This window comes from Corythoichthys intestinalis, chromosome 22 (genome assembly GCF_030265065.1).
Source record: "Corythoichthys intestinalis isolate RoL2023-P3 chromosome 22, ASM3026506v1, whole genome shotgun sequence".
Classification (NCBI taxonomy): domain Eukaryota; kingdom Metazoa; phylum Chordata; class Actinopteri; order Syngnathiformes; family Syngnathidae; genus Corythoichthys; species Corythoichthys intestinalis.
The window spans coordinates 27,406,343-27,429,054 of NC_080416.1; the positions used below are offsets into that span (position 1 = coordinate 27,406,343).

Below are 22,712 nucleotides of genomic sequence, written 5' to 3' on the forward strand. Positions count from 1 at the left end.
TTTGGACATTTAGGGTTCTACGTTTTTTCAAAGGGGTGCACTCACTTTTGTTGCCAGAGGTTTGGATATTAATGGCTATATTTTGAGTTATTTTGAGGGGAAAATAAATTAACTCTATTATATAAGGTGCACACGGACTACTTTTCATTGTGTCAAAGTGTCATTTTGTCAGTGTTATCCCATGAAAAGATATACTTAAATATCTGCAGAAATGTGAGGGGTGTACTCACTTTGTAATACACTGTATGTCGATGTGATTGTATGTAGAAGTACCACTGTAGTTAGTTTTATTTAGCTTGGATTTTTATTAGAGTGGATATTGCTAATTTTGAATGGTTTTCATTTTTCTTGAAATTATTATTTTTGTTTTTTTTTCTTTTGTGTTACTTTTTCATCCTTTGGGTTGTTTGTCAATTGCGCCCTAACCCCTGATTCAAAAAGAATAAAATACGACTTAACTAAAGATTTTTTTGGGAAAAATGTATCGGTACTCATTTTGAATAAAGACATTTTGATGTGTCTACAGATAAAATACTAAATCAACGGCATTAAAGTGCTTGTGACACGAAAAAGCATGTTTATTTCATAATACACGCGGTATTTTATGCTCCTGAATGATATGGACCGCTTGGATGTGTGTGGAAGCGATCGCTATATTTATTTAGTTTTTTGAATCCCGCGCCAGGAAAATGAGTGACTTCCGGCTTCGGTCTCGCATTGAGGAGGAGGGCGCTGTGACGTGTACGGTAGAAGACGTCCTCTTCACGCTACAGTGTACTGTTGTGTATGAGGACGAAGGATTCAGCTGATTTTGCGGATTAATACTTTTATTTTTTGCATCACGCCAGCCAAACGGCTGCAGAAAAATCATTCTGTATGCGGGAGAGGCGTATGCGCCTTTTTGGAGTTTCAAAAGGTTCCCATTCACCGTGGATATTTACTGCGGGACCATTGGACTTGCAAGGAAGTGAGTAAACATCTTGTTTTGTATTATGTCAAATACGAATACAGTGATTACAAAGTAAACACTATAAAATTCCTTTAAATAAAGGACTACTTACGTTTGATCATTGATAGGCATGTAAAAAGCTATCCTCACGCTCGTTAGCAGTTAGCTGTTAGCACGTTAGCTACACAACAATTCCAGCCACCCTCCTCCAGGGAACGAACTGTAAATTGCTCTCCGCCGGGCGGTTTGCCGATCCGCAAAGAAACTCGACAACCGGGTCGTCATGTCAAATAATCCAGGCTAGTTATGTGTGATTTTCCACTTCGAAGACTTTGAAACATCCCTCGGTTCGGGTTAGCATGTCGGCTAGCTGTCACTCCTTCTGGTCTGTTTACATTCTCCGAAGCCGGGGAAGGGAAATGACATATGTCCGATTTAGGTGTCATAAAATATCGTTCGGCAGGTGTGACAGTAAAGGTAAAGTCGACTGTTTTGACCATTATGGAGTAATTTTGCCATGTCGTCTTGAATAAATGGATTTTTATTATTTTATATTCCATTTAGCACAAGTTATTTGTCATGACCATGCCATTTATTTAGCAATTGGGGAAAGTACTTGGGTAAAAAGAATATCCTGTAAAAATATTGAAGTAAAGAGACAGAAACAATGACATTTTGCCGCTCTCTTCGTCGCGTTTTCCTCATTGTGAATAGTTGCCCCTCGACGGGCTGACTGGTCCTTCTCAAGCCATTTATATAGCTATTGGGGAAAAATACTTGGATAAAAAGAATATCCTGTAAAAATATTGAAGTAAAGAGACAGAAACAATGACATTTTGCCGCTCTTTTCGTCGCGTTTTCCTCATTGTGAATAGTTCCCCCTCGACGGGCTGACTGGTCCTTCTCAAGCCATTTATATAGCTATTGGGGAAAATACTTGGATAAAAAGAATATCCTGTAAAAATATTGGGAGTAGAGAGACTGAAACAATGACATTTTGCAGCTCTCTTCGTCTCGTTTTCCTCGTTCTGAACAATTCCCCCTCAATGGGCTGAATAGTAAAACCGATGAGCCTAGTCTACCGCTGACGTCATCCACCTGTTGGGGACGCTAAAGCCCTATAATTGTAGGCGTGGCTAACCGGCAGATTAAAAGACTAATTTCTCGTCATCTGCGCTTTGCTAAATTGTTGTATATAGTCGAATCGTCTCAAAATATGATTCTAATTCACATAATAATGCCATTTAAGACTTTTTTTCTGGTGTCGTATGCTCTTTAATGTCTTCAATTGGAATACATTTTCAGTTATCACTTTTTCTTTTTATTATTAATTTTTATTTAACATTTTTTTCAACTCCTGTTTGCATCATTTTCTTTGTTTTCATTCACGTTAATAACCTTGGTACAGTGAGGAATACATCTGAAAAAAGAATCCTTATTCATGGTATAATTTGTAAATGGCGTACCTACCGCACGTAGGCTATTTTTAGACTATGACGTCGCATCGTAAAGCGGAAGTAAAGCCGAAGTGGGACATTATAGACCCGCCCTCGCATAGACACAACGCAATTCGTGCTACTTTTCGCCAGTAATCTTTCAAAAACGAACATGCCGATCACGCATTGCTTTTTTGGAACTTGTAGAAACGACTCTAGACATTACGACACATGAAGGATGTTTTCTTCATACGTTTCCGGAAACCAAAAACTCGGGAGGAAAAAATGTGAAGACCGAATCAACTTGCGCGGACTTTAACACCAGCTCGGTGAATCCATTCACGTTTCATATGCAGTAAACATTATGTTGGGTTGGCATGGTCTTTCAGAGGACCAAGAGGTAAGCCATTTTTATATTTTTAACTGATTTTTTTTATCGTAACGTTGTGCCGTACTGCATCTGTCTGACAATGAATGACCTGAAAAGAATTACAATGGTATCTGACTGCCACTGTTACCGTTTCTGTTATTTATATATATATATATATATATATATATATATACATATATATATATATATATATATATAAACAACTTTAGTAAGGCGGAAGTGTAAATAAATTATAGGATTAAGATGTGTTATCACTGAAAAAATTAAAAGTGTTCGTTGGCTGTCACTGAGTGGCATTTGCGATCGCTACACAAAGCTAACTAAATTACCCCCAAGAACGGTAAGAGACGTAGAACAACCAGAGGATATATAAGAAAGACAGGGCTGATGGTAAAGGATAGCTTGGTGAAACAGGAGAATGTCATTGTCAGTCGCGTCGATAAAATAGCTAAAGCTATGCTTAGGTCGACTCTTTTTTTTCGTCTTTTTCAGCCTTCGACACTAAAGCCATCTCTTTAACTGAACATTTTTATGATCTTCCACATCTTTGCCAGTCAATTTGGCACCAGGCACATCATTTTCGGAGAGAATTGGTAGGTTTGGCTCTGTAAACATCTCCTTCGTACACGACTTCCATTCATTTCCTATTAGGGACAAACCGTGGCTTGTCCTTACTTAGCAACAGTAGCTAATGTCATGAATATTAATGAGCGGAAGTGACGTGTTGCTAGCGGTACGCCATTAAAGGAATAAAAAAATAACCTATAAGTTCATATATTGTTATCTAACCTGAGGGCACGGCTGAGTTTGTCGTAGTTCATCTGCGGTTTGCACTTGCGAGCGCCCCATAGTCGAGCCACCTCGTCCGGGTCCTTGATGACAAACTCTCCGTAGTCGCCCTGCCAGGCGATGACGTCGTGGTACTCCTCCTTGCGCAGCAGTTCCAGGATGAAGTGCCACAGCTGGATCTGCCGCGATCCCGGGCTGGACTCGGGCTTGTAGGCCCACTCGGGGAAGGCGAACCCTGCCGTTGGAAGACGGACAAGAACGGAGATGAGATGTGCAACAGAGTTCCGAACTTGTGCTAAATCGTAAATCCGTTGGCTTTTATTTCAATTTTTTATGAGGGTGAGTCAGCGAACGATTCCGCGAGTCCTGACTCCAGAACCTTAATTCTCGCAGCTGCTTTCTCAGCACCACAATAGCTGGAACGCACCGCGCCGGCTTCGGCTGGATTGCCGGGAAAAAGTCGGGCTCGCCGCCACCACGGGGCGGCTTCCCGCAGGCCGCGGTCGCGTCACGAGCGCCGCTATCGCCGTCAAATGGCCGGCGTTCAAACGGGCTGACGTCGGCATAGGTGCAGACAAAATATAAGCAGGGGGCACTGTGGACGGTGGTGGGTGGCAGTAAAAGACTCAACATACGGCCTTAGTGTCACACACACACACCTCATTAAGACCAGATGTGCTTGGCACCCAGGCTTAGCGCTGAGGTTGGGAAACATATGGGCACAATATAACAATACTGCTCTTTCTCAGCGCGTGTGTGTATAAGAAAAGGCCAACGGCAAGCGCCAAGGTTGCAATCAGTTTCCCACAATCCACAAACTGTGTCATATCTATAAGGCAACATTAGCCACAATACACCGAGGGCCAAAGTGTGCACAAACACTAATCAGACATTTCATGAAGGTAAACGCACACGTCTGGTGCGCTTTATTGGACTTCTAAATGCTCCGGGCCAAAGCTATAAAAGTGGAATAGAACATGAAACGCAGATTATAGAAGAAAAAGGGAAGACACACCTGGCAGACAAAACGGCCTCCCACAGTCAAAAGGTATCTTAATATGGAGCCCAGATGGCCATTAAAATAATTATGACTTTTTCCATGTAGACATAAAACTGCTTTTGTGGCCCACTTGTCATTTATGAACATGTCGGGAAATGCCCATAAGAAGCAGTAAAGCGCAGGCCCTTTTTGGGCCCCACACATTTTTTTTTCTTTGAGTGTTTAGGAAGGCTGCAACAAATAATTGTTTAAATCGATTAATAAATTAGTTGCCAACGAATTTGATAATCGATTTTTGCTGGCAGCTATGAGCAGTCCCGTTTGGGCCCTTCTTTGTGTGTAATATGAGTCTGCCAGTGACGAGAGCAAGAGAGAGAATTTACTGCTAACTCAGGTTGGGTTCCTGAATCAATAATACATTGATCCCTCGCTACTTCGTGCCCCTAGTCCAGGGGTCGGGAAACTTTTTGGCTGAGAGAGCCATGAACACCACCATTTTTTAAATGTAATACTGTGAGAGCCAAACAAAACTGTTCAAAACTAAAAATACAAGTAATTTGTGCTTTTTATGTAATTTCAACACTTTTAAAGTACAATGTTCCAATTCTTTTTAGTAACATATAAATAATATTTTCATTTAATTAAATAATAATTAAATAATATTAAAATAGTTATTTTAATATTTTGTTGTGTCCACAGATAGATTCACCCTATGTTTAAAATGTTTCATCTTATTTCGTTGTGTTTGTGCCTTTATAATAATGACATCTGAAGTGCTTAAAAACCATTTATTAAAATATATATGTACACAAATGTTTGTTTTTTAAATGATACTTTAGGGGGGGAAAAAATGGAAAAAACATGTCTTATATGCATCTCTTTCCAATTCTGAATCTGAATAAATACGGGGGGTACTACGCGGTTTTTCACTTATTACGGGGGGTACTACGCGATTTTTCACTAATTGCGGCGGGTTCTGGTCCCCATTAAGCGCGAAAATGAGGGACCACTATACTGCATAATGAAGTGGCGAGAGTTCAATTGTCTTTTGTGTTGTTAGATCCAATGTGCCTCTGTCAAAGGTGAGTAACTGAAGCTAATTGGACTGTTTGTATTGTTGATGAGATGTTACTACTTAGCACGGAGTGCTAAGCTAGTTAGCGATTACGTTAATCAGCCTCTTAAGTGTTTGTTTGTATTGTGTTTTAGAGAAGCATATAAGCACTTCAGTTATTGTTAGATAGTAAAGTTGTTTCATTTCTTTTTTTTTTTTTTTAATTTTTTTTTTTAAGGGAAACCATACACTCAAACTCATTCATATAACAACTTAAAGCATGGGTATCAAACAGATTCCACAAAGGGCCGCAAGTGGGTCCTGGTCTTTGTTCCAACAGATCCTGCACAGACATTTCAACCAATGAGGTTTCTGCTAAAACAAGCAGCACCAGACTACAATCAGCTGATTACACTTGTAAGACACCGTATTGGTGAAAAGGTAATCATATCATTTGGTTGGAGTGAAATCCAGCATCCACTGCGGCCCTTTGAGGACCAGTTTGACACCCCTGGCTTAGAGTCACTATTCAACACAAACTCCCATTCAAACTGTAAATTGACATACAAGAGAGTGTGCTTTGAAATTTGACTGTATTTATGAACAACAGTTTGATAAAGAAAACATTGATTACTAGAGGTGGAAATCTTTGGGCACCTAACGATTCTATTACGATTCAGAGGCTACGATTCCACTATAAATCGATTATTGATGCCCCCCCCCCCAGCTATTAGCTGCTTTTAATGTTTCGTACGTTAGTTACAGATATTGTACAAAAATCCTCTCAGGTGTAAATAAACAACTATTTCAGTATCAAGTTAACAGTTCAAAACAGTATATAAAGTACTCAAGTCCGCATTCTGTATCAGCAGCTTTACACTACATTCAATTAACGTTGTGAATCAACCGTTAAAGTTATTAAAATTGCTCCCGTTATTCCATAATTTCTCTTCTGTTTACTTTCGAAATGTGAAAGTTTTAAAACTGTTTCATCATTTAAAGATAGATTCAAGTCAAGATTTTGCCAATTTAGAAGTATTTTAGATAAAAAGTTAATTAGGTTCGTTTGGAAGGTTCGCCACAACAGCCTTCCAGGGAAGTCTAGTGCTTTAAGATGGCGGCTGTTTACTAACGCTGGCGAGTCTGTCATTTCACATCTAGTTTTCTATACACGTGCTGCTAACGCCGCAGAGTCTGTCATTTCGCATCTAGTTCTTTATACGTGTGATATCTACCGTAGCATTATGTGGGCGTAGTTTGTAGCGGCTGCAGGCAGCATTCGGATATTATTGTTTTTTTATCTAGCGGCATAAGTTGAGCCGAAGCCGCGTAAGCATTGCCATCACCTGGGTGATGACAAGCATGATGTTTACTCTCTGTCCGTTCCTCATTGCGTCCCGAAGACCGCGCTGTGTTTGAGTTCCGCTTTACTTGGCATATTTCAATAATCGGAATTTAGATGTTTGTGAATCGTTCTCGACTCTTCCACGGCCGAATCACGAATAATCTAAGAATCGGAAATTTCGCACACCTCTATTCATTACAGTCTGCCATCTCCTTGTTTGATTTTGGTTAGTTTAAAGAAAATAAATGAATCATTGACACAATTTATATCAGTGCTTTTTGCCCACAAGAAAAAAAAGTCATTCAGCGGCAATTTTATTCATTTGAATAAACACGACTTTCATCTGATTTATGTAAGGAGAAATTCTTTTGATGTTTTATACTCAGAACTTTTATTCAAAACCTTAACAAGTTTTATGTACATAAAGCTATACAACTACAGTTAAGTCAGGAAGCTGTAATAAAATACTTTTGAAGGAAATAGTGATCCATTTTGTCTTCATTGTTACGTACCTAAAACACTTAAAATTGTGAATGTAACTGAAAAAAAGTGACATTTATCCACTTAATCATTTAAATAATTGTCCAATTAATCGATTGTAAAATTAATCATTTATGTACATGGGTGAATGTTCAATTAAGTCTAAATGAAATTTATGTCATGTTGAAAAATTTGTATTCTAACACTTTTATGGGAAAAAAAAAATATATATATATATATATATAAATGTATTTATATAATTTATATATTATATAGGTATGTGCTTGTCAGTACATCTAAGTTTTAAAAAAAGTGGTGCGTGTGCACCTCTTGCATATGGATGTGTGTATGGCTTTACGTCTGAACGTGTGCGAGTCGTATGCTGACTCGGCACATTCTACCTTCACTGCAGTGATTTACGTAGCAGCTCATTTAAAGCCTGAGCAAGCAGTGACAGGAATCTTCTTATCAACATGGCACCACAACACTGAATAGAAAGGCCTGTGTCACAGATGCCACTCTGCAGACTAACAATGAAACAACAACAAATTTGCATTGCTCTGCCCTTGTAACAACTTGGCGAACAGGTTTTAAAAAATGGCCTGGTAGGAATAATTGAACCCAAAAATAAATCTTGATGTACAAAAAAATAGAGACTGCATAAAGAAACTTGGATTCAGCACCCCAAAATTACATTAGAACGACTGTTGACATCAACTATTTTGTTGACTAGAGTGATCTTTTTTCTGTGTTTCACAAATCGCAGTGGTCCACTAGGCCTGCACGACATATCGTCTTAGGCTGTGTGGACCACCTGCTCTTTTAGTTTTTGTTTAAAATATGTTTAATATTTTTGCTGCTGTTGAAGTGTGAAATAGAGGGATAAATAAATCATCTATTTAGTGCAGAGATATGGCCTCCTGGATCTCTTTTATATACAGCAATCTTCATTCACAGATGAACCCTTTTAGCCTGGATTAAGTGGTGGTGTATGAATACAATGTGGTCATGGTGAGTCAACCAAAGTCTTCTCAAACACAGCGATTCAAGTCATCTGGTGAAATATTTTCTAGTTTTGATATCGCACAGCCCCAAAAGTCGCAATGTCAGTTTTTTCCAATATTTTTCAGCCCTTAGGGTCCTGTGTACTTCAAACATTTTGATCATTCTGTCAACCTTTGGGGGCTTTAAATAGCTTGTGTACACACCGTACACACAGTTCTCTCATTTGTACTCTCATGATTCCTTGAGTTTATTACTAGTTGACGTTCAATTGGACGTCTATGGCGGTCAATAGCAACCACACACTTCAGTCTAGCACAGTTTGGTCAATTTTAAACGGACTAGAGTTCTTTTTCTCAGACAGTCCGCTTCATTTTGTAAATGTGAATGGACATTCGAACTCTAGTTCGGACAAAACAAAAGAACTCTGCTCCGCTAGTCCGCTTTAAGCGCACCCTGCTTCGCTTGTGAATGCAAGCGAACCAAGGTGTGCTTATGCTACATTACGTGCATCTGCTGGGACAGTCCACGCTCCCTCCCCTCCCAGGATGGAGGTATTTCCTCTTCTAAATTTTTCCAATCACTGAGTGTGCCTTTCATCTACATGATGCGACTCGGAAAGTTCGGTTCGTGCAGTGTGAATACTGAACCTTTTCAACAAGTCATTTGCAAGTGTTGCTGCAAGGTAGCTCTCCAACCGGACCCTGGTCCTTTTGGTCTAATGTGAAAGTGACCTGTGAATACCCCGAAAATCGGAAAGATTGGCTGTGAATGCTCTGGTTTCGAATTCGCACCTCCCAGTCTAGTAAATGGGTTGGGCAGCTAGCGCCGTCAATGACAGCTATTGAGTGAACAGAGACACTAGTCTAGTGTAGTGCTGCAACGATTAACGGTTAACTGGAGTAATTTGATTAGAAAAAGGCTGCAAATCTAATTGAGCTGCTTCGAATATTCGTTTAATTAGAGTGGCGTTGTAATGGTTTGTTTTGAAAGTATTGCATTTAGTTTTATTGATTTAGGTGGATACACTGCCCTCTAGTGGCAACAGTGAATTGAAGCATAATTCATTTAACATGGCTGAATCCAGCTGCTCCCTGTTAAGACACACATAAGGTAATTTTTTTATTTGAGCTAGAATGTTTTTTCATGTATTAGTAATTTAGTTTTATGTATATTTAGCCATTTTTTGTGGGAATGTGTGTTTGATTTGTGAAGAGCATTGCCAAATAACGTTAGCATTTCATAACATTTAAGCTTTTGCTATGCTAAATTAGCCAGTTGTTCTCTTGTTGTACTTAGATCCTCATTTATCTTTTTTTCATACCGTTTGAGGCTAAACTCAGGAATTTTAATTTATTGTTCTGGAATTTTTTTGTAGTGCCATTTAACCCTTTAACACCTAAGCCTATTTTGGCCGAATTTTCATGCATTTGATGTTGCCTTTATATTTCAAAGAAAAAATGTTTACAATGGCCAAGTTGGGTCCCTTTTTTCAGGAGACCTTGAACTTCATGTCCAAACTGCTGTTTTCTTCACTGACCAATTATAATCCACATTTTGGACCCAAAAAGAAAAAAAATCCAAAAATCTTTTTTCAAAATTTGTAATGTTGATGTCCCATTGACAACCAAACATGCTCGACTAACCGTTTTGAAGCTTGATAATATCTATTCAACTTGCTAGGATAAACATCCAATAGAAAAAATAAGATTGAATAGTTTTATGTTTGACAATTCAACACAAACAGCAGGTATGGTCATAGGCGTTTTTGGCCTTTACACATACTATGGTCAAAACAGGTTATATACAGTGCAAAATAGTGAGAAAAAAGATTATACAGTATATATCATCTAACACACAAAAGGTTTGGAGGATATCTCTTTTTTGAAGTTAGGTGTTTTTTTTTTTTTTTTTAAGTTGGGTGTTGTACCCATCACCTTATCAAAAGTATATACATACATGCAATCAAGCTTCTCGAACACACATCTACATAAAATTGAAAAGATTATAGCGAAGAAAAAATATATATAACATTGGAAAAAAAGTACTTTAAAAAATACTGACAAGTAGTCCAGTTCAATTGCAATTTTTCAGGCATGCGAACCAATAAAGTTTTTTTTTTTTTTTTGCGCACTCAATAAAGCTTTTGCTTGAACAGGTCACGGAGCTGCGTCCCACACAATGTCACACAGCCTACTCTTTCGCCGTTTGCGGGCTGCTGTCACTTCTACTCGCTGAGACGGCGACTCATCCAAAGAAAACAACGACAAAAACAGCTCATCTTCCTTGAGTTAATGAAATAATGCATTATCTTGCGCTAAATGTGGTTTCTGCACGTTTCAAAGGCGCTCGCTCAAACCAACCGGGCGTTGCTTGCTTCCAATGCCTCGCTTTCATTAGTTGGCACCTCGCTCGGAAATTTATTAAAAATGATCACATTCGGTTCGTGCTTCGTGACATCACAACGGCTCTCGGGATGTGTAGTCTCTTGTGCTGCTTTCGATTTTGAAAAAGGACAAGAAATTATGTAAATATGGAGATAGATACATGGTCCATGCAGCGTTTTAATGCATATTTATGAGTGCAATAAAAATATAAAATTCAAATGACATTATCTCCCGTTTTTCCTTGGTTGATTGACTTCAAATAAAAACTGGTGTGGACATCAACTTCCGCACTTTCAAAGGAGACCAACCAGCGGCACGTGGGTGACGTAATTACAGCGTGACGAAGCTTCAAAGACGACATGGGTAAACGCGTCGCTGCCGACACGTTCGGTGTTAAAGGGTTAATGCTCTTTTGAAAGTGCAATCTTAGCAAGCCTTTTACAATGGGGTGGGGTGGCTCAGGTGTAGATTACTCGTTCCGCAACCCGGAGGCTGTGGGTTCGATTCTACACCCTAATGAACTCGTTGAAGTATCCTTGAGCAAGATACTGAACCCGACGTTGCTCCAGCTGCTGTGTCACCACTGACCAGTAGGTGGATGGGCGTTTAGTGTGAAGTGCTTTGAGGGTCTTGAAGGTGGAAAGGCGTTATACTAGTATAACTCCATTTACCATTTACATTTCCTAATCCAATTACTCGATTATTCAAACTAACAAGTCGACTACAACCCCTAGCAAAGAGTATGGAATCACCAGTCTCTGACGAGCACTCACTCAGGAATTTTATCAAGTAGAACAAACTCGGATAAAAAGCTTTAAAAAATGAATTAGTTCAAAAGTGCAACTCTTTAGTATTCAGAAACACTAAAATAAATCAATAAAAAACATTTTGGTAGTCAGTAAATGTTACTTTTATAGAGCAAGTGCAGGGAAATATATAATGGAATCCCTCCATTCTGAGGAAAAAAAATATGGACTCATGAGAGACAGACAAAGAAATAACAATCGCAAAACATCTTTAGTATTTAGTAGCAACAGCTCTGGCTTTAATGACAGTTTGCAGTCTCTGAGGCATGGACTTGATGAGTATCCTTCATCAATTTGGTGCCAACTCTCTTTGATTCCATTTGTAAGATCATCCTTGCAGGTCGAAGCCTTGCTGTGGAACATTTTTTTTTCAATTTCCACCACAGGTTTTCAATAGGAATGAGATCTGGGCTGTTTGCAGGCCATGATAATAAATGGATGAGTCTTTCTCCAAGGAATGCTTTAATAGTTTTAGCTCTGTGGCATGATGCATTGTCATATTGGAAAATGACAAACATTTTCAATTGAAGAGATAAGAAAGCTGTCTAAAATTTCAATGTAAACTGTGCATTTATTGAGATTCAGACCACAGCCATCTCCCCAGTGCCTTTGCCTGACATGCAGCCCCATATTATCAAGGACTGAAGGAATTTGGACGTTTTGTTCAAGCAGTCATCTTTGTAAATCTCACTGGAACAGCACCAAACAAAAGTTCCAGCATCATCACCTTGTCAGGAGTCAAAAATCTGATTTGGACAAGGTGTCAAGAGTCAAAAATCTGCATTGGACAAGGTGAGTGAGTGCTCGTATGAGACTGGTGATTCCATACTTTTTGCTAGGGGTTGTACTAAAATAATCAACTATTCTAGTGGAAGATTTTGGTAGCAAATTGTTGGTTCCCTTTTTATTTATCTATTTTTTTTTTTTAACAGTTTATCTTTTTAAAACTATAATATCGATTCTTGGCAGGAGCATGTTGAAAACCTTCCGGGATACAAACTATCATGGTATATCACCATTTTGATGTTTTGTCACACCCCTATTCCATACATCTTTTTCTTTTATCCATGGATTCATCCATCCATCCAACTGATTCAGAGAATAGGGACGAGTGTGATTCAGCCTCGAGACAATGAGTTTCTTAGAAAACACGTCTGTCAATGGGGTCGAAGCACTCAGGCGCACGTGCGCTACGCATGCTCTTCCCACGTAAGCGCCGCAGTAGGTGCGCACACACGTACGGCAGGTTAGTGGGCAAGGTAAGTGGGTTCGTGCGTGGGTGTGTAGAGCACGTGCACAAAGAACACAGGAATAGCCATCACACCCACAGCCGGGCACGCGTACGTGCACACGCCCCCGCTGACTCATGGCGTGTAGGCTTTTGTCGTCCGCCGATCGCGCCTCCCTCCCTCCCTCCCTCGCCGCCATCTCCCTTTTCCCTTTCACGGCGGCCCGCCCTCGCGCCAGAGATGCAGTCGCCTGGCAACGCAAGCTTTTAAGTGCTAAAAATAAGCGGCTGACTCACGACAAGATGAGATTCAATTACAGAAAAAAAGTTGTCAGAGTTAAAGAAGTTTAGGGCGGCGAGCCAGGTGATATGCACATCTGGACAGAAAGATGATGCTGGGGAGTCCGGCAAAAATGTTGAAAGACTTGCTTAGGATTCAAAACGGTTGCGGCAGTGTATGTATAAACATGTGACGCTCATTCATGCTTTGGTGTTAGATAGAGTATATGAAGATAAAACAAAGCATCATGGAAGCAGATCGAATTTAAAGACAGCGTGTAGAAAAATAATACTCGTACATGAAAGTTAAACAATTTCTGTTTCAGAAAAACGTCACATACTCTATGTACTGATAAAAGTCATCCTCTAGGCCCAGCAGTATATAGATGCCTGATAACCGTTTTAAATTGTTTAAAAACAACAACATATGGCTCAACTAAAGTATCATGTCATTGACTCTTAACAAGTTGTGTAACTGAGAATATTCACAACGCTTATCGTCAAAGGTGCACCAATTGATTGGCCAGTAACCAAACTTGTTTACCGATCGCGTTAGTTAGCGACATTAGCCTGCTAGCGTTTGCGTTTAGCTAGCCTTTTCGTAATTTCGTGAACCCAACACAATCTTTACGTAAGTACATTAATGTGGGATGGGAAGAAGTGAAATTTATAATGGCGTACCATATAGTCACCGTTTGGTAATTGTTATTCCTTGAGAGTTTATTTGATCAGATAACATGTTTAGTGAAAGCTCACGTTTGGCTCATTCAAACTGTTCCAACTGTAAAAGGTTTTAAGATGTGTAAAAAGAAAGACAGAAACTTGATATAATTTAGCAGTTCTCTTTTTGTACAGCAATATACTGCAACATTTAGATTTTTGGTAAAAGAAATGATAATTTACTAGTTTCTAGAGAAAGGTTTTTAACGTTTCGATTATTTTCTGACAGAACTGCATACACAGTTAAAAGACAACAGTCTTGTTTAAAAGGTAATGATCAATGTTTTACAATAAAACAAGACTGATTAGAACAGTTGTTCTAAACATTGCTAAAGGTACTGAACCCCACGAGTTTCACAGGTGCATTCACAGAACCCTTCCGAATTTCATAATGAAGCCTTTTTTTTTTTTTTTTTTTTAACGAATTCAAAACCTAGCCAGCCAACATCGAAGTAGGGATGTGCCGGTTACCGTTTTCAAAGTTTACCGTGGTATGCAAATGTCAATTTTCCGTCGTACCGTCACTACGGTATTAGCCATTTTTTATGTCCCAAAAATACAGGGCTCACCGCTCCCGCTTAAGTTGTTGCTTACTCTTAGTGAGTCAGCTCTGCTGAACGTTTGCTGGAGGACATGAAACTCCAACTTTTTCCCCTATCGAAGAAAAAGAAGTTGCTGGTTTGGGAATACTTCAGGTAAAGGAAAGTTAAGGACAGCTGTGGCTTCGTGGGCTAACCGACATGAAAAACATGTTTGCGAGGGGTGGCTACCCGAGAAGGCAATATCTCCAATATCATGTCCCATTCATACAAAAATAAAGCTTAGTAAACACCAGTGTTGTTTCGTCAACGATGAAGACAACGAAAACATTTTGTTAACATTTTTTTTCATGGCGATGACGTCTTGATGACGCGCCGAAAACGCGTCTTGGATGACTGTAACGAGACGAAAAGATTGCCAATTTACGTCTGACGAGACGACAACGACATGAAAATGTGCCATCTTACCAGATATATGTTCACAATTTGTGACATTTGATAGTTGTCAACGTAGGTTTTTTGGTGCTGTCAGCCTGCTTTCAAGCTATCATTCACGTGATTTGCGCACCCCCCGTGTGAAAGCCTCTAATAACAACAAACAACAATGGCGGCTGCGAGCGCGAGGATTCATGGTCGCATTTTAACTGGAATACATGCAATGCACTGTCTCTGTGGGAGACAAGTATAGTGGCTGTGGCCACACACTTGGTGGAGGAAATACATAGAGGGAGCGGCAACGTTAGGCGGTAAAAAAAAAACTTCCAGAAGCTTCCAAGTAAGTTGTCTAAGAAAAATAACACTCTCTGATAATTTGAAATTAGTCATTCACATTTTATTTTAAGCTAGAAGGTGTTGGAGACGAGTCCAGTGCGTATTGAGCCAAGGAGAGGAAAGTTTCCTGTTGAGTTTCCTATATGTGCTAAATTGAGTTAAGTGTTTGATGTGCGATAAACAATGTGGCAAAATCTACACGTAAAATTATTAAACCAGCCAGAACTATACTGTTATAGACAAATATTTGTGATAAGATTTCTGTTGTTATGTCAGTTATGTTGAAGAGTGGTGGAAAAAAAAAAAAAAAAAAAAAAAAAGTTTTAGCAAACTTTTCAATTTAGCATTAGCACATGAGCTGTGCTTGTATTAGGAATAACGGTTTTGACTATATTCGAGTCCAATATATATTCATTTTTTTAATTCAAGAAGCCCATTACTGGTCTGTGTATTGTATTGTTTTGCACTTTGAGTAACGACCCTGCATGTTTCGTGCAGGCTGTTTTTTTTTCTCGCATGGGGAGAAGGGTTACATAGTGCAATTCAATTTGGACTTGTTCTGAGTGGGCGAGGAGTTGGTTATTAGTTTTGTGATGTTTTACAGTTTTCAGGGCTTGGCCTATTTTAATTTCCAAACATGTTTTGTAGGTATGTTTCCTTAAGTTCTTTATAAATTATAAGCTACATATGATTTGTACCTCCCTGCACAGCAGGAATATTATTTTACTGCATTCATTGTGTAAATTTCACCAAATAAAGCTAGTGTTGTGGAAAATAAGTTCTTACTTGACTGTCAATGTTCATTTGTAATTGTTCGAAACCTTTATTTATCTATTTATTTATTTTATACTAAAACTTTGTGTGTCCGTCAACCAATACTATTCTAAAAATTTTTCAGTTTTCGTCAACTAAAACTAGACTAACACTAGACTAAAACTTGTTTGAATATTCGTCGACTAAAACTAGACTAAAACTAACACATTCTGAAATGACTGAAATATGACTAAGACTAATAAGTATTTTCGTCCAAAAGACTAAAATTAAAATGGCTGCCAAAAACAACACTGGTAAACACTGTTATGAACGTTTCCCACTAGCTACGAGAGTTAAGTCCGGCGTGTGTAGTGTGTCTAGCAGTGGTAAAACATACTGTAATGTAAACTTGTTAACGGGGCAGATAATGTGGCTAATTAGCATGCCAATTTAATTTTATTTAGATTTTTTTTTTTAATTATTGAACTTAACATTATACTTATATTCCAATTTGCTAATATGTTGTTTTGAAAAATAAAAAATCTTGTTCAATTGAAAAAAGTTTTTTTTGTAACCCAGAAATCTCTGTAATTGCAATACTGTGATACCGTGAAACCCTGATATATCTGCTTAAGGTTATCATACCGTCAGAATCTCATACCGGCACATGCCTACATCTAAGTGAATTCCTGTTCAAATTTCTTCAATTTCAAATTTACCACAAATAATTTTGCCTTTTGCTGTAGATTTTCACATTGGTAAATGAAATGAAACTCATATCATTTCACACAAATACTTTTTTTGTTTTCATGTCTACATTCTCATTACGTAAAATGACGCGTGTTTTTTTTTAATTATCTGCGCAGTTCACGTTGTCTGTTATACTTCGTCATAACAAGTGCGAGTCAACCTTCCACTGAGCAAACTGATTTCTCCTCCTGTTAGATAGAGGGCTAGCAGTTGAAAGAAATGGGATAAATGTTAATTGAGGACTAACAAGTCCAGAACCTGGTCTAAAACACCACTTTGCCTACATTTAGTCAGCGTACAAAATAGGGCTCTACCTTAACCTTCACCTGACCCCAGTTAAGAACCAATGGATTAGATTATTAAAGATGCATTCAACAGTTTTTTTCAATAAATAAAAAATCATCAGGCTTTTCAAATATTGATCATCGGACAGATAATTGTGAAAGGTGCACACCTAGTTGTAATCTTAACCAAGTTAGTCTTCTAATAAACGTGGTGAGTTCAATTTGTCCCTCAAAAACCTCTGAGGTTCAGGCCAAAGGTTCGCACATCTGCCTCCCAATTCCAAGGTTTAAACTGATCTGCATTCACATTGTGAAAGTCTGTATGCATTGTGTTGTATGTCAATGATTAAATAAATGGTAACCAGTCCATCTTTTTGAAAGACACTGGGTGTATTACTGCAACAGAAGCACAACATCACGATGTCCATCTGTGACGAAGAATGCTCTATTTGCTGGCAAGCACGGAGTAAACGCACACACTAGTTTAGGAGCAAAATATTTTTGATGCCACCATTATACAACAGAGTTACTGATTGAGCTTTTCATTTAAAAAAAAAATAAATAAATAACATAAGGCCGTCAGCAACAAGTTTCTGTTGCGCGCTGCCTACTCTGTGCATTCACCCCTCCCTTCCTCCTATTCTTTGCAGTCTATATTTAGCCCTCGCAAAGGTCGTCTGTGACTCAGGGGCACGGCGGCGATGCGGAGAGGCGAGCGAGCCGCAATAAACGGCGACGGCTGGCTGCCATCCAGGGCGGGAGGTTATCTGGATGCTATCAGCCTGTTTGCAAAAAGGCAGGAAGTGGATAGCCACGGAGAAGTGGATGGGGAGAAAAGGGGAATCCCCCTGACTTGAAAAGTGTCGGTATGTGCGGAAAGTCAAGTCCCATAGGGGAGTTATCAACTCAATTTAAAGCATACACTATATAAATGGCTTTTTTTGTTCAAGTAACCAAGAATGAGTTTCCAACAAAATGGAAACAATGAAAAACCTTAGAAACGTAGTTAGTCTATAAACATGTATTAACGTGACTTGACTTTGAGATAAAACATATTTAACGAGAAACATTCCCTCAACAATGCCATCCGTTTTGCTGAATTTTCCGTGCATAGTATTATTGAGGACGAATTTGCTCTTCATGGAAAATTTTTGAAACGCAAACAAACTTGGCAGTACTGTATCATGGAATTCACCCGAAGTGGCTGCGTCAATCCAACATGACTGACTCCCAGTTCAATTTCAGGCATGGGACCCTGGAGACATCTTCAAGCACCCATTATAAAAGCCATGTACACCAAATAACACAGTCGTTAGTGAAATAGGCTTTGATGTTTGAATGACAAAATGTTAAGTTACATAGCCACAAGGAATCTTGAGATTCTTTTGTGCGTCACGTTGGTGTCAACAGGTGTCGAGGACGATTTCATTTCAACTTTCCAAGGTGGCATGATGAGTGAGTTAGAGTCTATGGAAGTTTTCTAAAATGGACAAGTTTCAGAACATGTTAAGGCCATCAAAGAAATGAGTCATTTGTCAGGTGGGGCAAGTGCACCTCTATAAAAAGACAAAACAAAGCAATTTCAAGTTCGCCATTAAATTATAATGAGCAAAAACATCTGAGCAAAAGTGCTAATCACACCAACTCGGCGGGTCATCTGCTCTCAGTCTGAGAAAAGCACCTGTGCCCACATGGATCACAAGGTTCAGAGTCTGACTCTTGAGCTTATAATTACCCTTTCAAGCATGGACATTCGGTGGCTAAGGGCCAGAGAAGAGTCGGAAAACCAGCAGGAGCGTCGGGAAGGAAATGGACTGGAAAGATTAGCGAAGGGCCAATGGACAAAAGGGAGAGACAAGCCTGCGGAGATGAAAGCAGGAGATGGTTCACAATAAGGAGCCTCACTCGTGACTAACATCAAGAGCGGACAGAACCCACTGCTACAACCTCATCCTGACTGCAAAATAACAACATTTTGTCTCTATCTGCAGTTCAGGTGCGACTATCGACAACAGTGCCACAGGTAGTTTCAAGGGTTGTCCTTAGATCGAAGGGCTCTGGGTTCGAAAACTGGCTTCCACTTGTGTAAATTGTCATTGTACTTGGACAAGACACTTCAACCAACTTGGCTCTATGAAAGTAGTGGAGTAGTAAGTGGTTGGTGATGGTTGAAATATTACCACAAATTAACTGCCTCGCTTCTGTCAGTTAGCCCCAGGATTAGGGTTGGGCATCGAGCATCGATTGGATTCGGGACTAACACTCTGGTTCTCCTGGAACCATTAGAATTTTTAGATTTTGATTTCAGGTTTCGATGCCCTCATCGCCGACTGGAAAAAAAAGCTGACGAACACCACGATGGAGAAGCCACATGAAGACCAGCTCCGTTATGAGCAAATCAAATGAAGTGGCTAATTTAGCTAAGCACAAAAACGCATTGCTTTGTTTCACATAAATGACAACAAAGTAACAGAATAAACACACCGAAATGATATCAGAGTCAGACCCTCCGTTAAAACTTGCAAACTTACAGATTTTGTAAGTTCCCAATGATGTGTAGTGCAGAGGAGGTGTGTAGCGTCTGTACACCTCAAGGATTCTTTTCCAACTAAAGTAATACGTTCTTTTTGCCTGCTGCTTCCAGTAAGTCACCACTAGGGGAAGCCAAGTGCACATAGCAAAACCAAAGAAAAACTGAGTCAAGAAATCAAACTCAAAAAGTAGTCAACTTAAGATCAAGGGACAGAACACTCCCCACCTGATATCTGCAAGAGTGCAAGATTTCAGTCCTTAACTAACTTGTAGAAACACCAGCTAAAACAAATGATGCAATACAATAAATGCCTGCAGCATAAGACACTCTAAAACATAGGCAAAAAAAAAAAAAAAATGTGTAAATGTTTTCTCTGTGAACTTTTGAAAAATAAACAGCTTTGTGAAAGTGCACTCCTGTGGAATGAAACTCCATCATATTCAAGTCCAAAGACATATTTATATGGCGGAAAAAACTCAGGTGACTTGAAGTTCCGCTCTGAGACCCCCAATTTGGCCAACTTTCAAAATTGTCCGATATGCATGTGTGATACATCATTGGAAAGCTTAAAATCTCAATTTTCTGAAGGAAGAAACATTTTGAACAGGATGACATTAAAAAAAAAATAATAATAATAATTACACAGCAAAACACTATTTGGAGGTGAGAGCATGAAAGAGCAGAATTAAAGATGCCATGACTTCAACAAGATATTATCGCGTACTTACCTTGCTTCGATCCAAAACCTCCATGTAAAATGTATCACTGAGTGTCAAGACACAGCTGTGAATGACCGCAGCTGGATTTTTGTTTTTTTTTTGGGGTGAAACATGGTAATATAACAATGGTCGTGATGCAGATATCAAGGAGTGGTTGAGATTTTCTTTTTCATATATTTACTTTTTTAAATGTTGTTTTTTCAATTTTCTTTGTTTGGATCAATTATTTATCATCTAACATATCGGAGAAAATGCGACGGTAACAGGAAAAAAAAAAATTAAGCGATAGTTATGAGGTAGATATCCGTGACTTTTTTGCAGACACCATTTTTTTCATTGTGACGTAATTTGTTTAAAAGTTTAAAATATACAATTGAATAATTTTTTGAGTTGTTTTTTTCTTTTAAACTAAATATTAGACATCAATTAATAATTTTAAGCTAAAAATGAAAGACATTTTGAATAATAAATATAATTAATTACCTTCGTTTTATGGCAGGGTTGAAACGAAAGCGGTTGCGCGACGTCTGTAAACGGGTGTTTCCAGGGTAAAACGGACAAATTAAAAATAGTTCGGGGGCTTAATGCACCATGAATCTGCTATAGCAGCATATAAACATATTGTTCTATCAAACACAACAGTTCTTTTGGCTTGAAATACAGCCGTTTATTTTAAAGAGGAGTGCAAGAGCAGAAACTGCTTTTTCAGTCTTGTCTGTGTTTTCCGCCATTTACAAGTTAAAATAGCCCTGTGACAAATTCATAGCAAACTAAATTTCAAGTTTATATAATCTAAAAAATAATCGAGAAGTTAAGAAATTAATATAAATTATGCAATTTTTTTAATCCTGCCTATTAAAAGAGTTGGAATTGAATCGTTTGGACCCGGAATTAAAACGTGGCATCGGAATTGGAACCGTTCAAATTCAAACGATGCCCAACCCTACCCAGGATAGCTTTGGCCACAAAAACAGCTTATTACCACCTAGTGTGGTGTGAATGAATAATACGATGTAAAGTGTCTGAGTGTCTGGCAAAGCACTATACAAATCCAATGCATTATAATAATGAAAGGACTGACAACGTGCTTGTCTATTCAGCCTAGTCCCACATTTCTATCTTTGATTCTGAAACATGCCGAGATTCACTTGGGAAAGTTTTGTGACACTCTTGCAGTGGGTCTTGTTGACTATCCGATTTTCCACCTCCATTATTGGAGGTGCCAATAGATTAAATCCACTACTTAATAGGAAGCTACTGTATTGCTATTGTTCCTATTATGACGGTTCAAATCCTTGACAAGACAAGCAGGTTGAGTACGTGCAAGACTCCTCCAAGAATCGTGTCTGAGCAGGTTTTTGTCGACCCATTCCCAGAAAATGACGAGCCTATAAAAACATTCTACCCGACACCTCCTGACGCCCTTGTGTTAAGATGGTGTTTCTGGAGAAAAAGTGAATGACCGTGAGCGAGACACAGAACACGGGACAGACAAACAAAAGAGGAGAGGGAGATGAGTCACTGTCTCTGGGATGAGACAGCGCAGCATCTCATGAGAATGAACATTGGAGTGCTTTTAAAGCAATCCCGCTTACAGGTTGTTCTTCAGAATCGTATTTTATGACTTCCGTCTTTTATGGATGACTTCAATTTTAGAAAATGTGTTTACTTTTTGACAATTAAGAATCGTATCTGTCATATGTCAGTCAGTTCTGAGTGTAACTTGACCGCTAACAATTTTAGAGAGATAAGTATCATTTTTGTCCACTTGGTATCACTTAACTCATGTTTTCTGGTTGTTTCTGTAACTTAAAAGGTATGGATGGCTTTAAAATTGAAGTCTTTGTTTCACTACAGGAGAAAGATGTGTATGAGCTTTAAAGCGGAAATGTGAAGTAAGGTTGGCCAACCATGTTCTTGAATAATATCAATGGCTAAACAATTATAAGCATATTTTCGTTACTTTTTTTTTTAACGCAACCCTTCCAGATTCTTTGTTTAACCCATAGCAACGCCCTTGACAGAGAAAATGCTTTTCTTCGGCAATCTTCGGAAATCTTCGGAAATGACGTCACACCTAGAAGTGCGAGGGAAGTCCGCCATAGAACAGTATTGGTTGTTGCATTGTTTCTCGGTAAGATGCCACGGTGGTGTGTGGCGATGTTTTGTTCTCACTCTAACGAAAAGTTGTTTGAGTGGCCAAAGGATAGCAGGGCACATAAATGGACATCTTTCCTTCACACGAAGCGAATGAATTTCACGCCATCATCGAGTAGTGTTCTCTGCTACAAACACTTTGAAGATGCCTGCTTCCTTAACCGGTCTGCTTATGATCAAGGATTTGCCAAAAAGTAAGTGTGATTTTTGGATAGATGACTGATGACTTTGTCAAAGCAGAGCTGCCAACTGTTGTGGAATGTACAGTACAAGCTAGCGATGTTAGCCGAAAGTCAACTCGTGGCAATCCCCGATCATAATTGTTGTTGCGTTCGCTAGG

At 38.9% G+C, this 22,712-nt stretch overlaps 1 protein-coding gene across 1 annotated transcript in view; it reads right to left on the minus strand.

Moving 5' to 3' along the window:
* Window positions 1–22,712, minus strand: part of LOC130910297 (ETS domain-containing transcription factor ERF-like) — a 79,574-nt gene that overhangs the window by 26,031 nt on the left and 30,831 nt on the right. The window contains exon 2 of the mRNA XM_057827464.1: window positions 3,566–3,800. Coding sequence (XP_057683447.1) covers window positions 3,566–3,800 — 235 coding nt within the window. The remainder of the gene's footprint in view (window positions 1–3,565; window positions 3,801–22,712) is intronic.